Below are 20971 nucleotides of genomic sequence, written 5' to 3'. Positions count from 1 at the left end.
TCTCTGCTCACAACTCACCATCTCTCTGTGACATTTTAACATTAATTCTTTAGCCTCAATCATTCAACTTCCCATCTGCATCTTCACTGAGAGCTTCTAAATAGAATTATGAAATTTGCAAGGTAGTTTGAAAAGTGCCTAAGAGACAAGTGGCCTGGTTTTTCTGTCCACTAATTAGATGTACGATCTTAGCTAAGTTACTTCACCTCCTGGGCTCTCAGTCTCTGACATCCGTGTGGGCTCCGTTTATGATTCTACTGGCTTCTAACTCTTCCCATAGTTTCAAGAATTCTGGAGTACAGGGACTCATCTGAAATATTAATTATGCTTTATATGTTGGCTGGTGGGTTTAGCACACATTCAATTTTCATCACAAATCAACGAAATCATTTTTATCCTTCTCGATATGCAATGCTGTGCCACATGCCTTTTACAATATATTTGTCTCTACTTTCTTAAAATCAACATAATTCTGCCTGTTGGGGCATTATTTTTCCTTTCCTAAAAGGAAAGTAATGTTATGTGAGTAGTGTGAACATATTTTAAAAGGGAGACACAAAATCATGGTATGCTATTCCTATAGATCATTCAGAATATGTGTGAGATGAGTGACTGAGGACAGGATTGTGTGATTGATTCACAATTTGTTATAAACTCCGAGATGCACAGCAACTAGTATTGGATGGATCAGCTATGGTCTTAGGAGAGGCAAAGGCTCTTAAGAATACAAGGTTTCCAGGACTAGGACCTTTGCAGCAACAGCTCGGTTGTAGAGAACGGTTTCAGTGTTCTACCTAACCTCTCCTACATGTTCATACTTAGTGAGCCTCATCCTTATTTAACACTTGCCCGTTCTGAGAGAAAGAAGTGTTTCTTAAACTCTTTTTGTCACTGGATGTCATCATCTTTCAAACTCCCCAGGGGCCTCATTCCATCAATCATGCCCTCTCTCTCCTTTATCTTCAACTCTTCCCTACCCCTGATTCTTTTTTTCGACTTATATGCTTGATCAGATCCCCCTTTAAAACAAACCCTCAGGCCTGCACACCTGCACTCTCTCACCTGGCTAACACCAACTTGTCCCTCCATACATTGTTCACATGTCACCTCCTCTCCAAGCCCATGCTTCAGTTTTTTTCTGTCCCAGAGCTCGCTGTGCATACCTCTGATCTCACACTTATACTGTACTACAGTCAACTTGCTTATCTGTTTGCCCCTCTCACCTGGTTAAATATAACTGGAGGACTTCAACAGTATTTTTCACCTATTGCTGGATTCTAGTTGCCTTATATAGTATATGCTCAGTAAAGGACGATTGAATGAATAAAGAAGAGGCCAACTCTAAAATAATGAATGCCATTTTGAGAAGTTGTTACCAAATTTAAATAAAGAACCTGGGAGGGGGCCAGAAAATTCATGAGGTTTATATCCCTAAGACTCACCTGTAGTGAGGTTTGAAGTATTCTGATATATTACATTTTAACAATGGCAGGATACTAAACAGGGGTATGAGTTCAGATTCCCCCACAGAATTTACTTTAAAAATCATATCCATAGTAGTATCCACTGAAGAAAAAAATTAAAAATATAAAAAACAACAGGAAAGGAAAGTCACCTGTAATTCCATGATGCAGTGATGACCTCTGTTAACATTTTTATATATATTTTACTAGATTTTTTACTGTGTAAAAAATGTAAATATATATTTTAAATGGCATCATCCTGGGTACACTACTGAAAGCTTATGATTTTCTTTTCATGTTAATAAAAACACAGCTACGACATCACTTTAATGCTAGTGTAGAATTAAGGCAGGTGAGAGTTAGGATATATTAAACCAGTTCATTCTCTACTATTTCACATTTAGGTTGTTTGTGGCAGTTTACTTTTTCAAAAAATTTTTTCAACAAACATATTTCACCTGCATTTTCAAGCACTTATCCTATTATATGCTAAGTATACATTTCTAATGGTCACATTTCTTAGTCAAAAGATTCATTCATATTTAAAGTTTGTTATATATGGTCAAACTGTTCTTCAGAAACTTGTACCAATTTATGCACAGGGTACAGAGTATCTTTTCCCAACACTCTCACCAATACGGGTTACACTGATTCTACCTACTCTTCCTTAGTGTGATTTGGTTTCTCCTGTTTTTTCAAAATTTACAACTCATTGATCTCTAGTTAGGCTGAACATATTTTCACATCTTTATTGCTCCTTTTATATTTATTATTAGAATTGCCTATCCATATCCCCTTATTTCTTATTTATTAAAAAAAAAAAAACTGGATGGATGGGTGGATAACTTTTTTTTTTGCCCCAAAGAGATATATACTTTTCTTAAATTGCTATTTATATTTTTAACACTTAATTTATAGTGTTTAAAAAAATTTTATTTTACTATGCAGAAAGTTTAAGCTTCTCCACCCCCCCCCCCCGCCCCATAGTTAATCCATCTTTTTCTTTAGGTTTCTGTCCTTGGTACCTACGCCACATGAGGCAGAGATTACCAGTTGACTATCAAATATTCTCTCCTTATCTTCTTTAGCAAGGGAATGTTGCAGTCTGAAACATATATCTGAGCCTCCTTTGCAGCTGATTGTGGCCAAGTGACCAGTTAGACTCAATGACTGCAAGTGTGTTGTGTGACCTGTGGTAAAGCTCCTCAAGAGCGAGAGGTGAGCCCTTCTCTCTTCCTTCTTTTCTGCTGCCTAGATGGAAATAGCTAGAGCTTTGGCAGCCATCGTGGACCATTTTCATCTTGAGAATGAAAGCCAATTTGGCAGAGGGAACAGAAAGAAGGAGCCTGGAGTCCTGATGCTATCACAAAGCTGTCACACCAGCCCTGGCCTGTCTACCTCTGACCTTTTTTTTATGTGTGAGAAGAAATAAATCACTGTAGTCAGGCCCCTAGTAAAAGCTACCCTTACACCTAAGAATAATTCATAACTCATATACCAACCTGATATTATATCAATATTTACTTGTATTTTCTTCTAGTTATTTCCATCTATTATATCTATAGATAACAGAGTTTATAAATATGCAACTGAAAAGATATATGAGGTTTAACACTGTGTATAAAATCATATTTTCATAGAAGCTTCATCATCATTGTTAGATTCACATGTAGATAAAATGATTACACTGAATTTTAAGGGAGGATCTAATTATAGTTTTATTCTATTATTCATTTTTGAAAAAAGTTAGGCCAATAATCTTGATATAGAATCCTTTTATAACACAGATCTTGATAAACAGCATTAGTGTTCATCTTCTTGACTATGGGCTTTTATCTGGAGAAGTTATTTTTCAAAGAATGCAACTATAAAATGTATACAGCTAGTTGGGAGGTTTTCAGTGTAGATAATGAGACACATATCTAAATTTGTGTAATAAAGAGCTATAGTACAGAAAATTTTTACTATAGTTTTTTTACAGCCAGAATTTTATTTTAATACTATTGGTGAAACATATTTTGTTTGTAGGTATAATATGTTTTTTTCTCTAGAATTTAATAACACATATTATTCTTGCTTCTAGAAAAATTAGCCAGATATTAGTGTTCGATGTAATATAACTAATATTTCCTTAATGAACATTTATTAAGCCCCTGCTATGTATTAGTCTCTGTATTTAATCTTACAAAGACCTACAAGTCAGGTAATATAATCCCTACTTTAAAGAGGCAAAAATTGATGCTCAGAGGTGTTAATTCACTTGTCCAAGGCCACTCATAGTCTGAGTGGAAAAGACAAATTCTGAAAGCTATTGACTCCAAAGTCTAAATTCTTGTTCTACTCATGCCAGGCCCTGTGCAGAGCCTATAGAAGATAAGAGATAAGACAGTTTCCCAAAGGCAATATTAAAGAAAAGTTGGCACTTACTTGCCTCACACAGATCCGTTATGTTAATACGAGTGGGCAGGGAACTGCCTTTTGAGTTAGCTGCAGACACAGCCACAGCCCATCTCTCAGTTCTGGGAATGACCCAAGTCCAGGAGGTATGTTCTGTGATATTCTGTAGTGTGGTTTTTCCCCCTGCCACCTCTAGCAAGGTCACTTGATAGTGAAGGATTTTTCCTCTTGCCTCCAATACACTCAGATTCTGCAACAAAACATATCCACTTACTATGTATGCTCAGACAAAGCCTCTGGATGCTCTGTGTGTGGACTTTGTGGCCCCTTGCGGCAGGCCATCTGAGTGAGCTTTTTATTTACATCTTCCCATCTCCTCCGCTGCATACTTTACATGTTCATGTACCCCCACCATTTAGGAAAAAATATCACTTAACATTTTTAAAGTTAATTCTTAAAAACACATTGAATTTCCTTTCCTGTTTCAAAATGAAACTTTCTAATAGTAGAAAACTGAATTATACCCGATGGAACAAGGGTGGGATTTAAACTCAGAAGATTGGGTTTTGAGTTCCAGCTCTACTAATCACCAGTTGAGTGACCCGGGGCAAGGCACTCAGCCCCTCTGAATCTCCATTTCTAAATTTGTGAGACACACGTGTATAACTTTTTCAATAGTGCAACGCTGCTCACAAAATCAAAAACATTTTCAAGAGCTAAACTAGTAAAATCCTTACTTAGCGAATTGGATTAGCTGTCTGTGCTAGGAAACTAAGACATTGTTTATAGTGTGTAACTAATGAGTTTTTGGAACTGCGAAAATTCCAATTGAGATCATTTGGGAATAATCCCAGCAAATAAGCAGAAAACTAATTATTGGTATGTTAACCCTGCTTGGATAAAGACCATAGGAAACAGAAGCAATGAAAACGGAGAGCTGCCGGGGCCAGCGCTGGCAGTGCCCATCCATGCCGAGCGCAGGGAGAGAACGGCTTAGCTCACCAGACTTGAGCATTCCAGTTTTCTTGGCAAGGCTCTTCCTTCCATGGGGTGTGGGGTGGCCTCAAGCTGCAGAAAGACACACCTTAGGACTGGCAAATACCCCTTTCGCTGATTCTCTACTGCCTAAGAAATCTTCTAATAATTTGGTTTCCTATGCAGTTTATTTTTCAGGAGAGGCTGGGCTAACGTGAACATCTGGTTCACTTAAAATTTGTATTTTTTACTTAAAATGAATAGATCACTCTTCTGCTTATAATTTGGCTTCCAAAATAATTAGCATACCGAAAGAGAATGTTTCTATCTGCTGACTCAAGCCTTTTGGTTGGTCCAACAGCTGTATTTTTCACTATAAATTAATCCATGAAGTTTTTATTATATTTAGTCTCTGAGAACTTGATTAATGTTGGCCCTGTCCTAGGTTCTTCTCTGGATCCACATGGCCCAAGACTGGCTCTTACACCATGATCAATGTACCAGGTAAATGCCATGTTGCTGAGGGCTCTTTGGGTGCACATTCAGCCTTTCTCTAGAAGACATCTTTGTGTACTAGCAAGAATCAAGAAAATTAATGTTTCAAATGTCCACCACAGCTGGTCTCAAAGGCCTGTTGTTTGTGAATTAGAATAACTGAGTGCTCTTGAAATTGTGCTGTTCTAAACTGTTATTAATACATGCCCTTTGTCTTAGGAGAAAAACTGGATAAATTAAAACAAAAAATGACTAGGGAAGACCATTCCCTCAGTTATCTATCACTCTGTCCTTCCCTATGTCTCCTCTGGAGGTCCAGAGGTGGGACTACTACCACCCTCCCCATGCGCCCCCACCCTAAGGCATCCTCCCAGAGTTAGGTGAATTCACCAAGCCCCCCATTCTTGCCAGGGACCCAAGAGGCTTCGGTGCCACTCTGACAACTAAGGAAACAGAGTCCTAATTGTCCTACATAGACACCTCAGTAATCTTGTTTGACCCCATGGCAGAGTGCTGAAAGAAGCGGGAAAATATCATCTTGGATCCAATGAATTTTCCTCGTGACTTCTGTGGAAATCTAGCTGATCATAGTGATTTAGTACATAGAGGTATGGATCCAAAAGATGAGGGAAGGTTTTCAGAGGGTAGTGAATGACCTGGACCCATACCCTTGCATTTTCCCCTCCATATCCTAAATTTTAGAGTTGAAAATATCAGTGAAAAGGAGGGAGTGGGGTTGAGGTAGTCAGACAAATAAATATGATATCCCACGAGTTATGCTCAAGTTTTGGGATAAAGCTTAACATCTCTCAGGTTAACTGGTCTCCTTACCCAAATTTGAAAACGGGCCTAACTTGTTTAACAGGGTCTATGGAACAAAAAAATCCAATGAGTCAATAAGAAAACAGGTATTTATCTAGCTGGGCTCATAGCAACTGAAGCAACTGAAAACAGTATAATTAGTATGGTTTAAAAAAATAATAATAATAGAAACATAAAGTTTGCAAATAATGTATGTAATCCATCATCCCAAGATTATACCTGGCTCTGACAGCATTCTGTTTCATTAGGACATCAGAACCTAAAGGGATTCTATAGATTAACAATTCATTCAACATTTCATTTTATCAATGGGGAAACTAAGTCCCAGGGACATGAAGTGACTTGCTTAAGGACATGCAAGGGATAGTTGAGGGAGATGAGAGTGGAATCCAGGGCTCCCAACTTCTAGACTAATGACCCCTCTACCCCTTATACTGGTAAGCCCGAGATGATGGACTGGTAAGTATGGACAGCCATGTTTCACAGCTGGGATCTCCAGTCACCTTTCTGGCCCGAAGTTGCAAAGGAGCTTCTCTAATTGTGAGATTGTGGTTCATTCTGATGTGGATTGGAGCAGCAACAGCAAATGCAAGGTCAGCAAATTTGGGGAAGCTGGAAATCCAGAATTCCTTTTTTCCTGAGACAACAAGCCCTGAGTCACAAGGAGACAAGCTGTGAACCCAGAAGAACTGTGACTGAGGAGCAAGCTGTGTCTTTCCAGGCGAACTTATTTTTACTCCAGAGTTCGTTTATTTGGGTGGGTGATAAGGGAGATGCTATCATGTATTGGGCCATACCATGAGCCAGGAGCTTTACATCTACGGCTACATTTAGGCCGTATCACTCCCCATTCCCATGAGGGTGCTAAAGCTTGGAGCGGTTAAGAAACGGACTCAAGTATTCCCCAGAAAAGTAACGTGACATTTTAATGCGCCCCCTGGTGGATTGAGTGAGGAAGGAGATGTCTGGACCTTTTCTGGCATCCCTGAGAGTGTCTTAAAGCCCTGGTACTTGTACCTACGTGGGCGGTGCTGAAGCTGGTCTCAAACCCCTGTTTCTACTGTCATTGTCACTTTCTCCTATTGGTAGGAGTATGCTACACAGGAAAAGCTTTCCTATTGCCTCTCTTCCTCAGTTTTCTTTCAGCTCTGTCCTGTGGGAAATGATTTAAGTTAGTAAACTTAGCCTTTCAGGTTTATCTGAGAAGCAGGGAGTGAACGGCTCCCTCATAAACCTATTCTAAGAGCTCTGCTGCCTGAAAAGGCTTTTAGCATCGAAAATACCTTGATGAATGTAACCCCTGATAGGACAAAACCTAACACTTGTCGGAAAATTGGGCCCCTGTTTTTTGTTTTGTTTTGAAGTACATTGGAGATTGGAGGAAGGGTGTTTCTGTAAATTGATAAATTATTTCTACTTAAAACTTTAAAAAAATTGCTGTACTTGTCATGAAGTAATATTTTACTTTTAACTTCCCCTGATGAAAACAAAAACAAAACCAGCTAGAGCTTAGCCTATATCAAATAAAAGTCTATAATCAAGACCCCTTAGAAAGCTGAAGAATTTGAACACACTTATTAGTCCAGCTTTGTCCATGAAGACCTTTTTCTTGGGGGGTGGGATGGGCAGATCCTTTTCTTGCTCCACCACACAGCAGCTGCGTGACCCTGGACAAATTATTTTACTTCTCTGAGGTTTGATTTTGTGATCCGTAAAAGGAGGATAATTCTATGCACAGCATAGACTTCTTGGAGGATTCAATGGAATGTGGGGAGTAAACTGTTTTAAAGAGCACTAGGTGCATGCCAGATGTTAAAGACAGTGGGTGAGTTCCCTTCTCTCAGTTATTCTAATATAAAAATCATCATAATTGACATTTTCCTCATCCTACTCATATTCCTCTTCTGTCAACCTAGGGAGAGTCAGGCCACCTCGACTGGTGTATACCACAGCTCTACATGGAAGTCTCACCACTGTCATACAGTTGATTATGAAGTACATATAAATTTACGGGTTTGAGTCTGGGTACCTTAATTTCAGAACTCATGCCCGCCTTCGGCAACCCCAGTCCAGGTGAAGGAGTGACTCAAAAGACAACCTTCGTCTGGAAGTTTTGAAAATCACTATACCGACGTGATCTGTCTATGCATCTGTCTTCCCGCCAGCCTGTCAGCTCATCTTTGCATCCTGTGTCGCGTGCAGTGTTTGCCTCCTAACAATGACTCAGCAAACACATTCCACAATCCTCTCCTTAATCTTAACAACAAGCTCACATGCTATATACTTTATGATCTATACTTTACTTGTGAGGAAAATAAGGTTAAGCAGTGTGCTCAGGAACAAACAGCCGTTAAGTTGTAAAACTGCACCTTGAACTCAACACAGCTCTATCTAGAGGATGAACTATTACCCGCTGTCATGCTAGCACTCAGCAGATATTTCCTGGGTGTTTTACTTCACTGAACTGATTTAATTGACAGTCATACCTGATGGTAATTATAGTTGCCTTATATAATTTCTATCTTGCTTTCAGCTAAAGAAACAGCAAAATAATGGAAACTTGTAAGGGCAAAATTTTAACTCCCCTTCTACCTCTGTTTTCTGTCTTCTGTTAATTCTCTGCTATATATGCTCCTGTCTTTGTCATTGACCCTTTTCTGCTATTCAACCAAAAATCTCTACATTATGGCTGGTGTAATATGTATGACAACTAAGTAAAGGAAAGCGATCTGTCCTTTCTGAAACTATCTTCTGAAATACTGTGCCAGCCTGTGGTGGGACAAGGTTTGGGAAAGGGAAGGACAGAGAGTTGATTATTGCATTAAACTACTGAAATCTTTCCATCTGCTGCTTTTGTATTTAAATATGGATTCTGCGATTGGATATCTTCTATAATTATATAAGGGCCTCAGCCTCTTGCCAGACAGTCTTCCCTGGGATTTACAATAGGCCTTTGTCCTACATCAATATAAATCAGGTTACAAATAATACTGTCTACTTTTACTGAATCTCTTTCATATGAGGACAAAGAATTCATCTCTTCAGTACAATGTGATATAGGTTGGAATATTTTTCATAAGACATAGAGAAATATGGGGAGAAATAGACAAAGTGAATGTACTGAATCAGCTGCCTCCAGTCCCAAAAGTCTTTCTGCAGCTGGTGTTGGGCTTATTACTGTCTCTTCTTGCCCTCTGTGGTTTGAGAGTAGCTGTTTATCAAAATGAATTAATTCATTTAATAAATAATTAAGAAGACACCACATCTTTTCGCCACTTTTGTAACCAAGAGTCCCCCCACTGTCTTTGATGCTTGTCAAAGCCTTAGAACTGTCCATTACAGCAGGGTGCCACTAGCCGCAGGAAGTCATGGAGCCCCTGAAGAGTGGCCAGTCTGAACTGAGAAGTTCTGCTATCTGGAAGGTGAGCTCTCAGCCACTGTACTGGATTGATGCTTACTTAGTAGACACACCAGTTTTCAAATACTTAGTAGGAAAAAAGTGTAAAATAGTTCACTAAAAATTTTAAAATACCCATTATGTGTTGGAATAGAAACCATTCCAGATATATTCGGGTTAAATAAAATATCTTTTTAAAATGAATTCCCCCTGTTTCTTTAATTTTTTTAAAAAATGTGGCTCACATTTGTGGTTCGTTTCATATTTCTGTGGGATGGCGCTTCACTGCAGTGATCCTTTATATGCTGGATCCAAAGATCCCAGAGGGTCTCCTGCTGAATGCGCTCCCACCCTTGTCCTGACTCACCTGCTTTTCTGGGGCTGGCTCCAATACTACCTTCCGAGAGGTCCTCTCTGATTCCTCACCCGGTCTCCTGCTCTACTGGGTGAGCCCCATCAGCATCCCCCAGCTGAATCCCGAACGCCTCCTACATGCCTGAGTGTCCCCGTCATCCCCCCTCATTCCTGTCCTCCTGCTGGACTGTGAGTTCAAGGACACGAGGACTAGATTTGTCTTGCTCACTTCCGTATCCCTGGCATGCGGCACTGTCTAGTACTAAAGAGTGGCTTTAATAGATTAGTTTGAATGAATGAAGAGTGAATGAATGAATAAATTCACCTTCATTTACACAGATATTCTTCTCCCAGGCCCATGACCTCAAGCATAATTTCAGAAAGTCTGTGATTTGCTATGATCAAGACAGTGAGAGGACTTCGAAGAAATTAAGAAAAGAAACTGGAAATGTTAATGTGGCTTTACCCATTATCATATCTTTTCATACATCACGTATGTGCACGCGTGTGTGTGTGTACATGAGGTGATTCTCTTCTTAAAGGATACATGTTATGTTAACTGGAATCAAAGTGGACCGAACTCAGGGATTGAAATGCTTAATCGAAGCAAAGGAAACGATATGAAACTCTGTACAGAAGGAGATGACAGAGGGAATCTGAGAGACAGGACTGCTAACCCCGCCCGAGAAAGGCGCTCACACAAAACGGGTCGTCGGTGGCAGTGCAGCAGTTTCTACTGGTCACTGCAGCTGTCGTTTTAACAACATCTACGTGTTTATTATTGTATTTCATGGATTAGGTTGTGCTTTTTGGCTTCGACATAGAGTTTTTTTTTCTCTTAAAAGTAACTATGACAAAAAATAGTACAGGATATTTTTGAGGAAATGAAGCTTTTAGGAGAACCTAAGGTGTAGGAAAATAAGTAACGGTGTGGGAACCTTCACTCTCACACACTCACAAACTCACATTCATGCACACGCTGATATTTACACACATTCACACCCACACTCAAGCCCACATATACCCACATATGCATCTTTCATGCACTCACATTCACTTATTGCTATGGTCTGAGTGTTGGTTTGTCCTCAAGATTCACATGTTGGCATCCTAACGCCCAGCGCGATGGCATTAGGAGGTGGGACCTCTAGGAGGTGAAAAGATCATGAGAGTGGAACCCTCATGAATGGGATCAGTACTCTTACCAAGAAAGAGACCTCACTGGGCTCCCTAGCCCCTTCCACCGTGTGAAGATACAAGAAGTCTGCAACCCAGAGGAGGCCCTTCACCAGACCACGCAGGCATCCTGACCTTGAACTTCCAGCCTCAGAACTTCGCACAATAGATTTGTTGTTTAGAAGCCACCCGGTCTATAGTATTTTGTCATAGTAGCCCAAATGGACTAAGACATTCGCATACATGCACTTACACACATACTCATATATTCGTACCCACACTCACTCACATCCCTCACACATAGAAAAGACTCACACACATTTACACACATATTCACTCATATCCTTTGTACTCACACACATACATAACACGCATGCACAGGCATCACTCACACACACATTCCCACATATTCTCTCACCCACACTGACACTCATACTCACCCCACACACAGGGGCTGCGCCCATTCAGCACCTGGTTGTTCTCTAATGTAAACATCCTGCAAAAATGAAAGGTCGTCTCACATTTCTCCAACTGCAAGAGAAACGTGCTCTCACTTTGTTCACAGGAAAATGGGTAATGGGGTTTTATTTGGGGCTTCCTTTGGTGCTAAGACCTGAAATTTCCCTCTCTGCAGTGGTGGGGTGTCCCCTCATTGGGTTTCCCAGTGTTAATCGCAGCGAGGGGGGGTGGGGAGGGGGAAGCAACTCCACCACACATACGTCTTTGCTTCCTTTCCCCAGTGAGGTCTGACTTGGGCCTCACCACAAAACAGCTGATCTGGCTGCAGCGTTTCTTTCTAGTCTGACATTTAGATGAGTCCCTCGTGCCGTGGCACCACCCTGTCAAATTCCCAAGCCTGCCTGAGAATGGCATGGGGAATCCCCGGTCAGACAAGTGGGACAGAAGCAGTTCTAAACAGAAAGGGCAGTGATTTCTGCCTGGGAAAGGCTCCCAGTGACAAGCACCATATTGCCCAAAATCCTCTCATTAGAAATCACATCCTCTCCCTAGACCTGCATTTGTAAAACGGGTGGTGGGCCTGCATACTGCTTAAATTTCCTTTGGCTCCAGAGATCTGTGATTCTGTGGTTTTGTGGTCCACAGCAGTCCTGCTCATCTCGGTAATTCTGGTCAGTGTTTTATTCTCACTCCAGGTGAGTGGCCTGTTTGGGGCCATTGAAGAAGCCCAGGATTTGGCAGGAAAGGATTTAATCCTCTAAGAGCCCTGCAAAACTAAGGACTAGGTTCAACTTTCCTTAAGGAGTCTCTCAGGCTGGACAGTCAAGGAAGGTTTTGACGGTGCCCTGTCATGACCACTCTCTGGCATTGAGTTATAGAAACTTCTAATATTTGCATTTTTGGTTTCTTATCAAGCCAGTCTCTGTCCAAAGCATCTACAATTCTGGCTCCACATTAGGAAAGATTTTCTAACAATAAGACATGCCCTTCCTGGCATGGATTGCCTACAAAGCGGAATTCTCTCTGTCTCAGCAGAGACATATGTCTGTTCTGGCTGGAGCAGGGGCGAGGGAGGGGCAATGTTTATGAGAAGGGTGGACTAGAAGAAGATTAAAATCCCTTTGAATTCCAAAACCTCATTGTAGAACCAAAGCTTTGTGAGGATTAGGAACAAGATCAAAATGAGAAGCAGAGAAGAATTTGCATATGTATGTTTGCTAAACATTACCTGTGGCTAATAACTGTGTTCTGACTTAGCTCTGATAGTACCATGATCACACCTGTTCTAAACTCGGTTACAGTGAGAAGCACATAGGCATGACACTGGGTGTATAGCTTTCGTTGTTAGGATAAAAATTTATGATGCAGTAACACTTAATTTTCCTTTGGTGGCCCCAGTAATTTTTCTACATTTGTGTCCTCTCATTTTAGATCAGGTACCAGTATCATTAACCTCATTCTATAGAGAGAAACCCTGGAGTAGAGTGGAGTGAGAGGAGACTAAAACAGCTTATCTTTTCAGATCACTGTTGAGGACATTTTGGGAGGAGGAATCACTATGGGAGGAGGAACTTGGGGTTTAACCAGTCGCTTACTTGTGAAAATGAAAACCTATAGCCAAGAATTGAGCTGGTTCTTCTGTAATATTCACGGATATGTCTGCTCTAAGTTTCTTGCTTTGAGAATCGCCTTGCTATTAAAAATGGTTTTATTTTTAAATAAATTTTAAGCTGCAGTTTTAGTTTCAAAGTGAAGAACTTGATTATGACTCACCAAGCTATTTATAGTAGTCTCCTCTTCTACCAGACATTTTCTCGTATGAGAGACAGGAAAAGAGAGAAAGAGCTCATTTGTTCCCTACCTCATTTCTTAAATCTGAAGAAGATTGCAACTATCAGAACCTATAATGCTGACCCCATCATAGGACTTTATATTCATTACTCTGACTCTTCTGGTTTCATGCTCATCAGCTTCATAATTCCAAAACTGTTTGTTTACCCTTAACTGGAAGAGGGGTAGTGAGAGGTTTGGGGAAATAAGGAAATACAGAGGAGTAGTGCTCACCTGAAAACTCTTATTATGAGTATGCCAATCAGTAGCTGAATTCAAATAGAATTTTCTTTCAACAAAGATGAGTCATGATGTGACAGGAAGAGCTCTGGATGGGGTTTCCGTCCCAGCTCTGCATTTAGTTGCTGGGTGACTTTGGGAAAACTTCCTCTCTCTGACCCTCGGTTTTTGAATTTGTTAAGTTGAGTTGCCTAGTACCCACCTGCAGGGTTTTTGTAGGGATTAAGTGAAATGACAATGCCAGCTTTCAGCACTCTGTGAAATGTTCACATCCTGTCATAACTTTAGGCCACATTGTTTTCTGGAAGGCTGTTTGATTTGCTACTGTTTTACTACTATTCCCAAGGAAGAGCTGCTTTCCTTTTCCTATTCATATTGTTTTCTGCTATTATTTGTGTTCCTGTCCACCCTTTCCCTTTTCAATGACCACAAAAAATGTATTCCTAAATATCCATATCTGTGGACTTCCCATCCTTCATTTCACCAAAAGTGAATAAGTCAGGTGGCATGGTCACTGCCAGGGACATTGAATGTAGGGGAGAGAGGGGTGGGCAGAGAGGGGACAAGAGTCAGAAGAGACGGTGTAACAGGGTCAGAGAGTGGACATGCTTGGAGATGGAAAAGGACCTGGATGAGAGAAAGTGGATGAGGAAAAGGTGTGCTGTGTGGAGGAAGGGGCTCAGTCAGAGCGCTCACCCTGATCTGGAAAAAGTAAATGATACTGAATCAAGTATCATGAGGATATGGCTGAGAAAATGAGCTCCAACAAGGTCTCTGAAGCCTCACATGAAAGCCTCTATGGAAATAAAAGGTCTTTTTCTGTCCTTGAAAGGTATTGTTCAAATACATAGTTCTCTTCAGATGTCAATGATATCTCAATAAAAAAATATAATTCTCCTAAATTTTAAGTTGACACTGAAAACTTACCTTCCAGAAAAGAGAAATCTGTTGTCTGTTGTTACCAATGTTCTGCTTCATGTACCAGATATCTAATGTCCCAGTAGGCTCTGTTTTGAAGGGAAAAACATGTTTTCATATAATATATTTTTTCATATATATATATATTTTTCATACATATATACATGTATATATATATACGCACACATATCTCCATATACAATATGAAACCTTTACAAGTTACTTAACAAATGATTCTGGGAGAGTAGGAATATAATATCCTTTGTGTCCCAGTGTTTTTCTTTTTCTTTTGTTAAACAATGAACATCTATATCTTTGGCCATAGAAGGCACATAGTTATCTGAAAAACAAAGTTTTAAAAAAATGACGATGCAGAAATCAGACTCCTAACTTACTCTTAAAACATGTATTAATACAATAACTCACAGAAAGTATGTATGGTTATTTCTTTTTTATTAAAATGCAGGACAAATTCTCAGCTAAAAATTAAGACAAAAATCATAAGGAAAACATTTTTTGATCCTATAAAGTACAAAATACAAATGATAAACTTTGTGTTTATTGCCATTCTTGACCTTATGTTGTAGGATAATTATTTGGTTTTATGATTATTAGACAATGATCTACTCGAATGGAAGGCCTAGCTCACATATCTTAATATTTCTCCTAACACAGTGCTTAGAATTTAATAGGCTCCCAGTAACTCTTTGTTAAATGATTAATAAACAAATCAGGCAATATTATCTACTTGATGCTAAAACACAGGCTGAAATGATAGAAGAAATAACCAGCAATCTATAAGACGATGGTCAAATAGGTCCTAATTTAATATGAGAGAGTTAAATATACTTGAAAAGAAACTAAATAATAAACTCCTGTGAGTGAGTGTATGTGTGTGTGAGAGAGACAGAGACAGAGAGAGACAGAGACAGAGAGAGACAGAGACAGAGAGACAGGAACAGAGACAGAGACAGAGTCAGAGTCAGAGACAGATAGACAGACAGAGACAAAGAGAGACAGAGAGAAAGAAGTAGTTTTATTTCTCCCATTATCAGATTTTTTTTTTTTTTGACTTATAGCCAGGGGTGAAATCAATAGAAGCAACCCCTGAAAACAGGCTTCAATTGTACCAGTGTAATTTGTTTAACAGTGATACTTAAAAGTGCATTCGAGGCGAGGTTACAATGGGGTTTCTCTTGGAGTAGCAAATTCTGTGTGACCAGATGGATATGTCCAGAAGAATAAGTCCTACCTGGATAACAGAAGACAAGTCCCCAGGGAAGGGGGAAGCGAAAGAGAGAAAGGGAGGGAGCATGTACCAGTACGTACTATGGGCAGGTCCCATGTGGGCTTATTCACAGTCACATCTCATGTCCTCCTCACCCCTGTGACGTACATAGCTTTGATGGTTATAGTGTGAGCTCCACAGGTAGACCATCTATGGGCAAATCTGTGATCTTAAACAAATGCTAACCACGTCCTTAAGCCAGTTTCCCCATCTGTCAAATGAAGATCATAATTCTGTACATGACGCTGCTGTGAGAATTTTAATGAAGAGTGCTGACACATGGTAAGCACTCAATACATTTTTCTGTCATTTTCTTCATTTGAAAACTGAACTGCTGAGAGGCAAAGAAATTGTTCAAGGTCCTAGAACTAATAATCAGAGAAGCCAGGCTTTGAACACAGGTCTGTTTAATTGCCTAGACTGTAGCCTTCACTATGCACAATGCAGTTGCCTGGCTCTGAGAAGGCATATGATTTCTCTACCTAAATTTTCATCCTCCATTAGGTGCGCCTCTTTCATGTTCTATTCTCTTCCTTTGTCACTTCCTTTTCCTGTCTCTCTCATCCTCTTTTCTTATCTCTAAACATTCACTTTTCTTCCCCCTCTCCTTCCATCAGTGGTAGTATTTACCCTTGCAGTGAGAACTTAGAGGTAAGAAATACATAACATATCTTTAAAATGTTCTCAGTTCTTCAAGATTATGAAGAGTGACCCAGGAATCAGGTACAGAAAAGGAAAAATGAACAGGCAACAGAAAGACAGGGAACCTGACATTTATTAACTACTTATCATGTGGTGCCAGGTAATAGTTGGACACTTCATATACATTATCTCAGTCCTCATACATTGCAGGGGGTGCATGTGATTCTACTTGTTTTATAGCTGACAAAAGTTAAATGATTTACAAAAGACATACAGCTGGTGAATGGCAAAACTAAGAGCTGAGTCCTGGTCTTAACTGTCTCCAAAGACCTTGCTCTTACATCATAATTCACTATGTTGAGTAAAGATCTGAACACTTCACAAACCAAGTAATCCAGACATTGACACATAATCAGGATGTGGAAATTTGGCTGTGCGCAATGTCAAAGCCAGGTGGCTTGTCCATAGAGTTAAATGTCTTCAGTTAATAACATGTTGGTAAGAAATTTAAAGGGAACACTCATTGTCTCATTAAAGATCTACAACCTACCATATTATTATAGAGATGAGAATCGAATTCAAGAATCATACTCTCTTCAAAGGAAACATTGTGAGCGAAAGTGAAATCTGAATGGTGCCCACCTGCAGTGTAAGCCGCTATGGGAGAGAAATCATTAGCTGAATCTGGATGAGCTTCAAAGTGTTGAATTTTATGACCAGAAGTGTCAAACCACTGCTGCTTGAAGCAAAGTAAGGGCTAATATTAAAGAAAATCTCTGATATTCATCTGTCACAAAATTACTTAAAGTTCTAACCACAGTGTTATCTAGTGAAAGGACAAAACTATTATAGACAGGTGAGAAAAGGAAAGTCAAAGGCCAATATGCCCAAGAGATTACAAAACAAATGGGTACAAATTATTAAATATACAAATATTGAGAAATAGAAGTCAGCTCTTCTGAGGTGAAACTACCTCTTATGTAAAGGGAAATACTCTGGGGTTAAATAGAGTCACCAATATGAAAAACAGGGAAGATCCTAAATTAAACAAAAGATTGGCTTAAATGACTTAAATGACCTTGAAGTTTCTTTCAACTCTAAAATCCCAAGATTCTAGGATTCTATGAAGCAGTATATATTAAACAAATCAGATCCAAGCCATGTTTTGCTTTTCAGATTAGCAGTCACATCTGAAGTGTAGGGGTGTGGACAAGAGCAATTGAATCAGGATGGAAAGCCAACCCTTCACAGAGGTTTTAGCAGGCAATGAAGAGAAGAATAAAGATCTCCAAAAACAATGAAATTGGAAAATTTAACAAAAAGTAAATATGGAAAAGGCATATCTCGAGTAGTTCCAAGTAGTGGACTAAATGAAATGCACATTATTTTCATGTTCTAAGTAGGGCAAAAGAGAGAGTAAGTCATTCACTGCCGTGGCTCCTTGATGTCTACTCTTCAGGTTTGATATATTTATCTAAAATCTAGTGCCAAATGATTCAATTCAAACAGATCTTACAAACACCTACTTGATTAAACAAGTTTTGAGTGGTAGGGTTCTCATCTTCAGATGTTATCATCTGCTCTGCCTCCTTGGGAAGACCTATACAGATTCCTCCATCCCTCCCTTTGATCAATGACTTTTAACACTTTTTAACTCTTTTCACTTCTTTCTGTCACTGATGGCCTATCATTCACATGGGAATTCCTTCCCAAAGGTTGTACTGTGAATCCCTCCATCTACCCATATTCAATTTCTTTCTTTCTCTCAACTAATGCCTTTGCCTCACACTTCACTGAGCAAAAGAAAGCAGTTAGGCAGGGATTCTCTCATCTTCCCACCATCAAAACTTGCAAATTTCTCCATCAATTTCCTAACTTGGCACTCTCACTGATTTTACTGTGAATGAAACATCTCTACTTCCATCAAAGTTCAATCCAGTAACTTGCGTTTTAGATACCATCCTCTCTTGCTTTATCAAGGACCTCTCTCCCATTCTTCCTGTATCATTAATTTCTCCCTTTCTCCTGCAACCTTATCATCCATCACCTTACAAACATACTATATTGTCTCAGATCCTAAAAGCAAAAACAAAGAGACAAAGGATTTTCTAATACCATATCCTGTTCTAGCTACTGCCCTGTATCTCTGCTCCCCTTCACAAAACTTCTTGAAGAGTTATGAACCGTCACTGTCATTATTCCCTCATGTCACACACTCTCAGCCCATACCAATTGAGATTTTGTGCCCAGCACTCTGAATACACTGCTCTTGGTTGGCATGAACTCTGTATTGACAAATCTAATGGCCACTTCTCTGTTCTTATTTCATTGGACTCCTCAGCAGCATCTGACATGGTTGAGTACTTGCCTCCATCTATTTTATTTTTATTCTAGAAACATAACCTTCTAACTTCCAGGTCACAAGTGAAGAGTGAGCTTCATTAGAGAAGGAGGGATGATGCATTCATACTAAAGTCAATGGAGGCATTATGTTGGAGTGCTGATGGGGAAAAATGTGAGTTGCAAAAAATCACACATAGGATGTAATTTTGGTTAAGCTGAAAAACAAGCAAAACCAATCATTGTTTAGAGATATGTACATTTATGAAAGATATGAAAAAAGCATGAAGATGACAAACATACAATCCAGGATAGAGGTTACCTCCAGAGGGCGTAACACAGGTAACAATATACTGGTAATTTTACAGTATTTAAGTTGAATAGTCAGTTCATAAGTGTTCATAATGTTTGTTCATTTTGCTGTTATGCTTTGTAATGAGAAAGTAGCTTAAACGAGAATGATAATAGTGGCCATGGAAGGAAAGAACAAATTTTGAATATGTCCAGTAAGCAGAGTCAATTGATAATATGGAGAAATGGGAAAAAAAACAAAATTTAAGGATAATTTCTTGATTTTTGACTTGAGTAATTAGGAAGACGTGGTGTCATTTACTGAGCTAGAAAAGAATGAAACAGAAGTATTTTGGAAACATTTTGCTTTGGAGAAAAATTAAAAGTTTTTGCTTAGGCTATGTGAGGTTTGGGATGTCTGTTGACATCTAAGTAAAGATAAAGAATAGGTGATTGAAACACAAATCTGAAGTTCCGGAGGGAGTCCAGGACTGAAACTCTATATTACATCTCGATTATCTATCTATCTATCTATCTATCTATCTATCTATCTATCTATCTAATCTACCTACCTATCCACTCATCCATCCATCCACCCATGCACCCATCCATCCATCCATCTCCAGTTTTAGCACCACAGAATTAGATGAGATCACCTAAGAAAAGAAAGAGTTCCAGTGTGAAGCCGTAGGGCCAACAAAAGAGACCAAGAATTGGCCAATAATGTAGAATAAAAACCAGAAATGTGAGATTTCACAGAATTCAAGAGAATCAAGTACTTCAAGGAGAACATAATTCCCTTCCCCTACTACCATGACCTTGGAGACCACATGTTCCAGATGGAGAAAAGCCGCAAGATTCTCTTTGGACTTTGCATTTCTTTTCGGTGTCAATCTCCTCCAGGAATCTTTCCCTAATGTTCCCAGATAGACTATAAACCCTTGAATCTGAGGATCTTACTGGTTATCATTGTGTCTCAGCCCCTGGCACAGTTCCTGATAGACACACATTCCCCACAGATCATGAAGAGAAGCACATTTTTCCCCCCTTGGTTTCGGTTTGGAGGGTTTCATAGAAAATATTTCTTCTTATTGGAGTGATCACCATTTTGTCAAATAATTGAGCTCAGGCATTTACTTCTTCCAGGGTAGGTGCTGGGCTTACAGAACAAAAGAAGAAGAAAATAGGGTAGGAACTGGCATTGGTCTCAAATATTACATCTCCTTTCTAATAAAAATATTTGCATGTAAATCCCTTAAGAAGGGTAAACAGCCATTGATTTTAATTCCCTCAAGCCTTAGGCAAAAAGACCTAAGAATGATGCTTTCAAGTTTAGCTAGTTTAGCTAGTTTAGGAGTCAGCAAACTATGGCCCACGGGCCAAATCTTGCACATTCCTTGTTTTTGTACAGCCTGTGAACTAATAATAATGGTTTTTACATTTTTAAATAGTTGAAAACAAATCAAAGGGAGAATCATTTCTACTGTAATGTGAAAATTATATGAAATTAAAATATCAGTGTCCATAAATAAAATTTTATTGAAATGCAGCTTTGTCTGAGCATTTATATATTGTCAATGGCTGCTTGTACACCACAATAGCAAATCTTGGTAGTTGTGACAGAGATTGTATGGTCCACAAAGCCAAAAATATTTACTATCTGGGCCTTTAGAGAAAATATTTGCTTAGGCTAACCCTAACCCTAACCCATATTTAAACTAGACTATTATGAAATGCTTGATAACCAAGATGGTAAAATAACATCTAGTATTTAATTGTTTACACTTAACCAATTTTCGTAGTATTTTAAAATGACAAATGAATAAATTGCCTAGCTTCTCAATATGAGGAAGAGTGGCTGCAGTTGGTAATTCTATATATTCT

The 20971-nt window shown here is 39.2% G+C and overlaps 1 protein-coding gene across 7 annotated transcripts in view; it reads right to left on the bottom strand.

The window, feature by feature from the left end:
* IL12RB2 (interleukin 12 receptor subunit beta 2) overlaps positions 1 to 20971 on the bottom strand; it is a 69709-nt gene that overhangs the window by 23446 nt on the left and 25292 nt on the right. For all 7 annotated transcript variants that reach the window (XM_036235089.1, XM_036235085.1, XM_036235092.1 and 4 more), the window contains 2 exons: positions 14536 to 14615; positions 3891 to 4110 (listed from right to left, as the gene is read on the bottom strand). In XM_036235089.1, the coding sequence (XP_036090982.1) occupies positions 3891 to 4110; positions 14536 to 14615 (300 nt within the window). The remainder of the gene's footprint in view (positions 1 to 3890; positions 4111 to 14535; positions 14616 to 20971) is intronic.

The sequence above is a fragment of the Rousettus aegyptiacus genome, unplaced genomic scaffold, assembly GCF_014176215.1.
Source record: "Rousettus aegyptiacus isolate mRouAeg1 unplaced genomic scaffold, mRouAeg1.p scaffold_m13_p_1, whole genome shotgun sequence".
NCBI lineage: Eukaryota > Metazoa > Chordata > Mammalia > Chiroptera > Pteropodidae > Rousettus > Rousettus aegyptiacus.
Note: the sequence above shows the minus strand (reverse complement) of the source record. Positions and strands in the feature narration are given on the sequence as shown.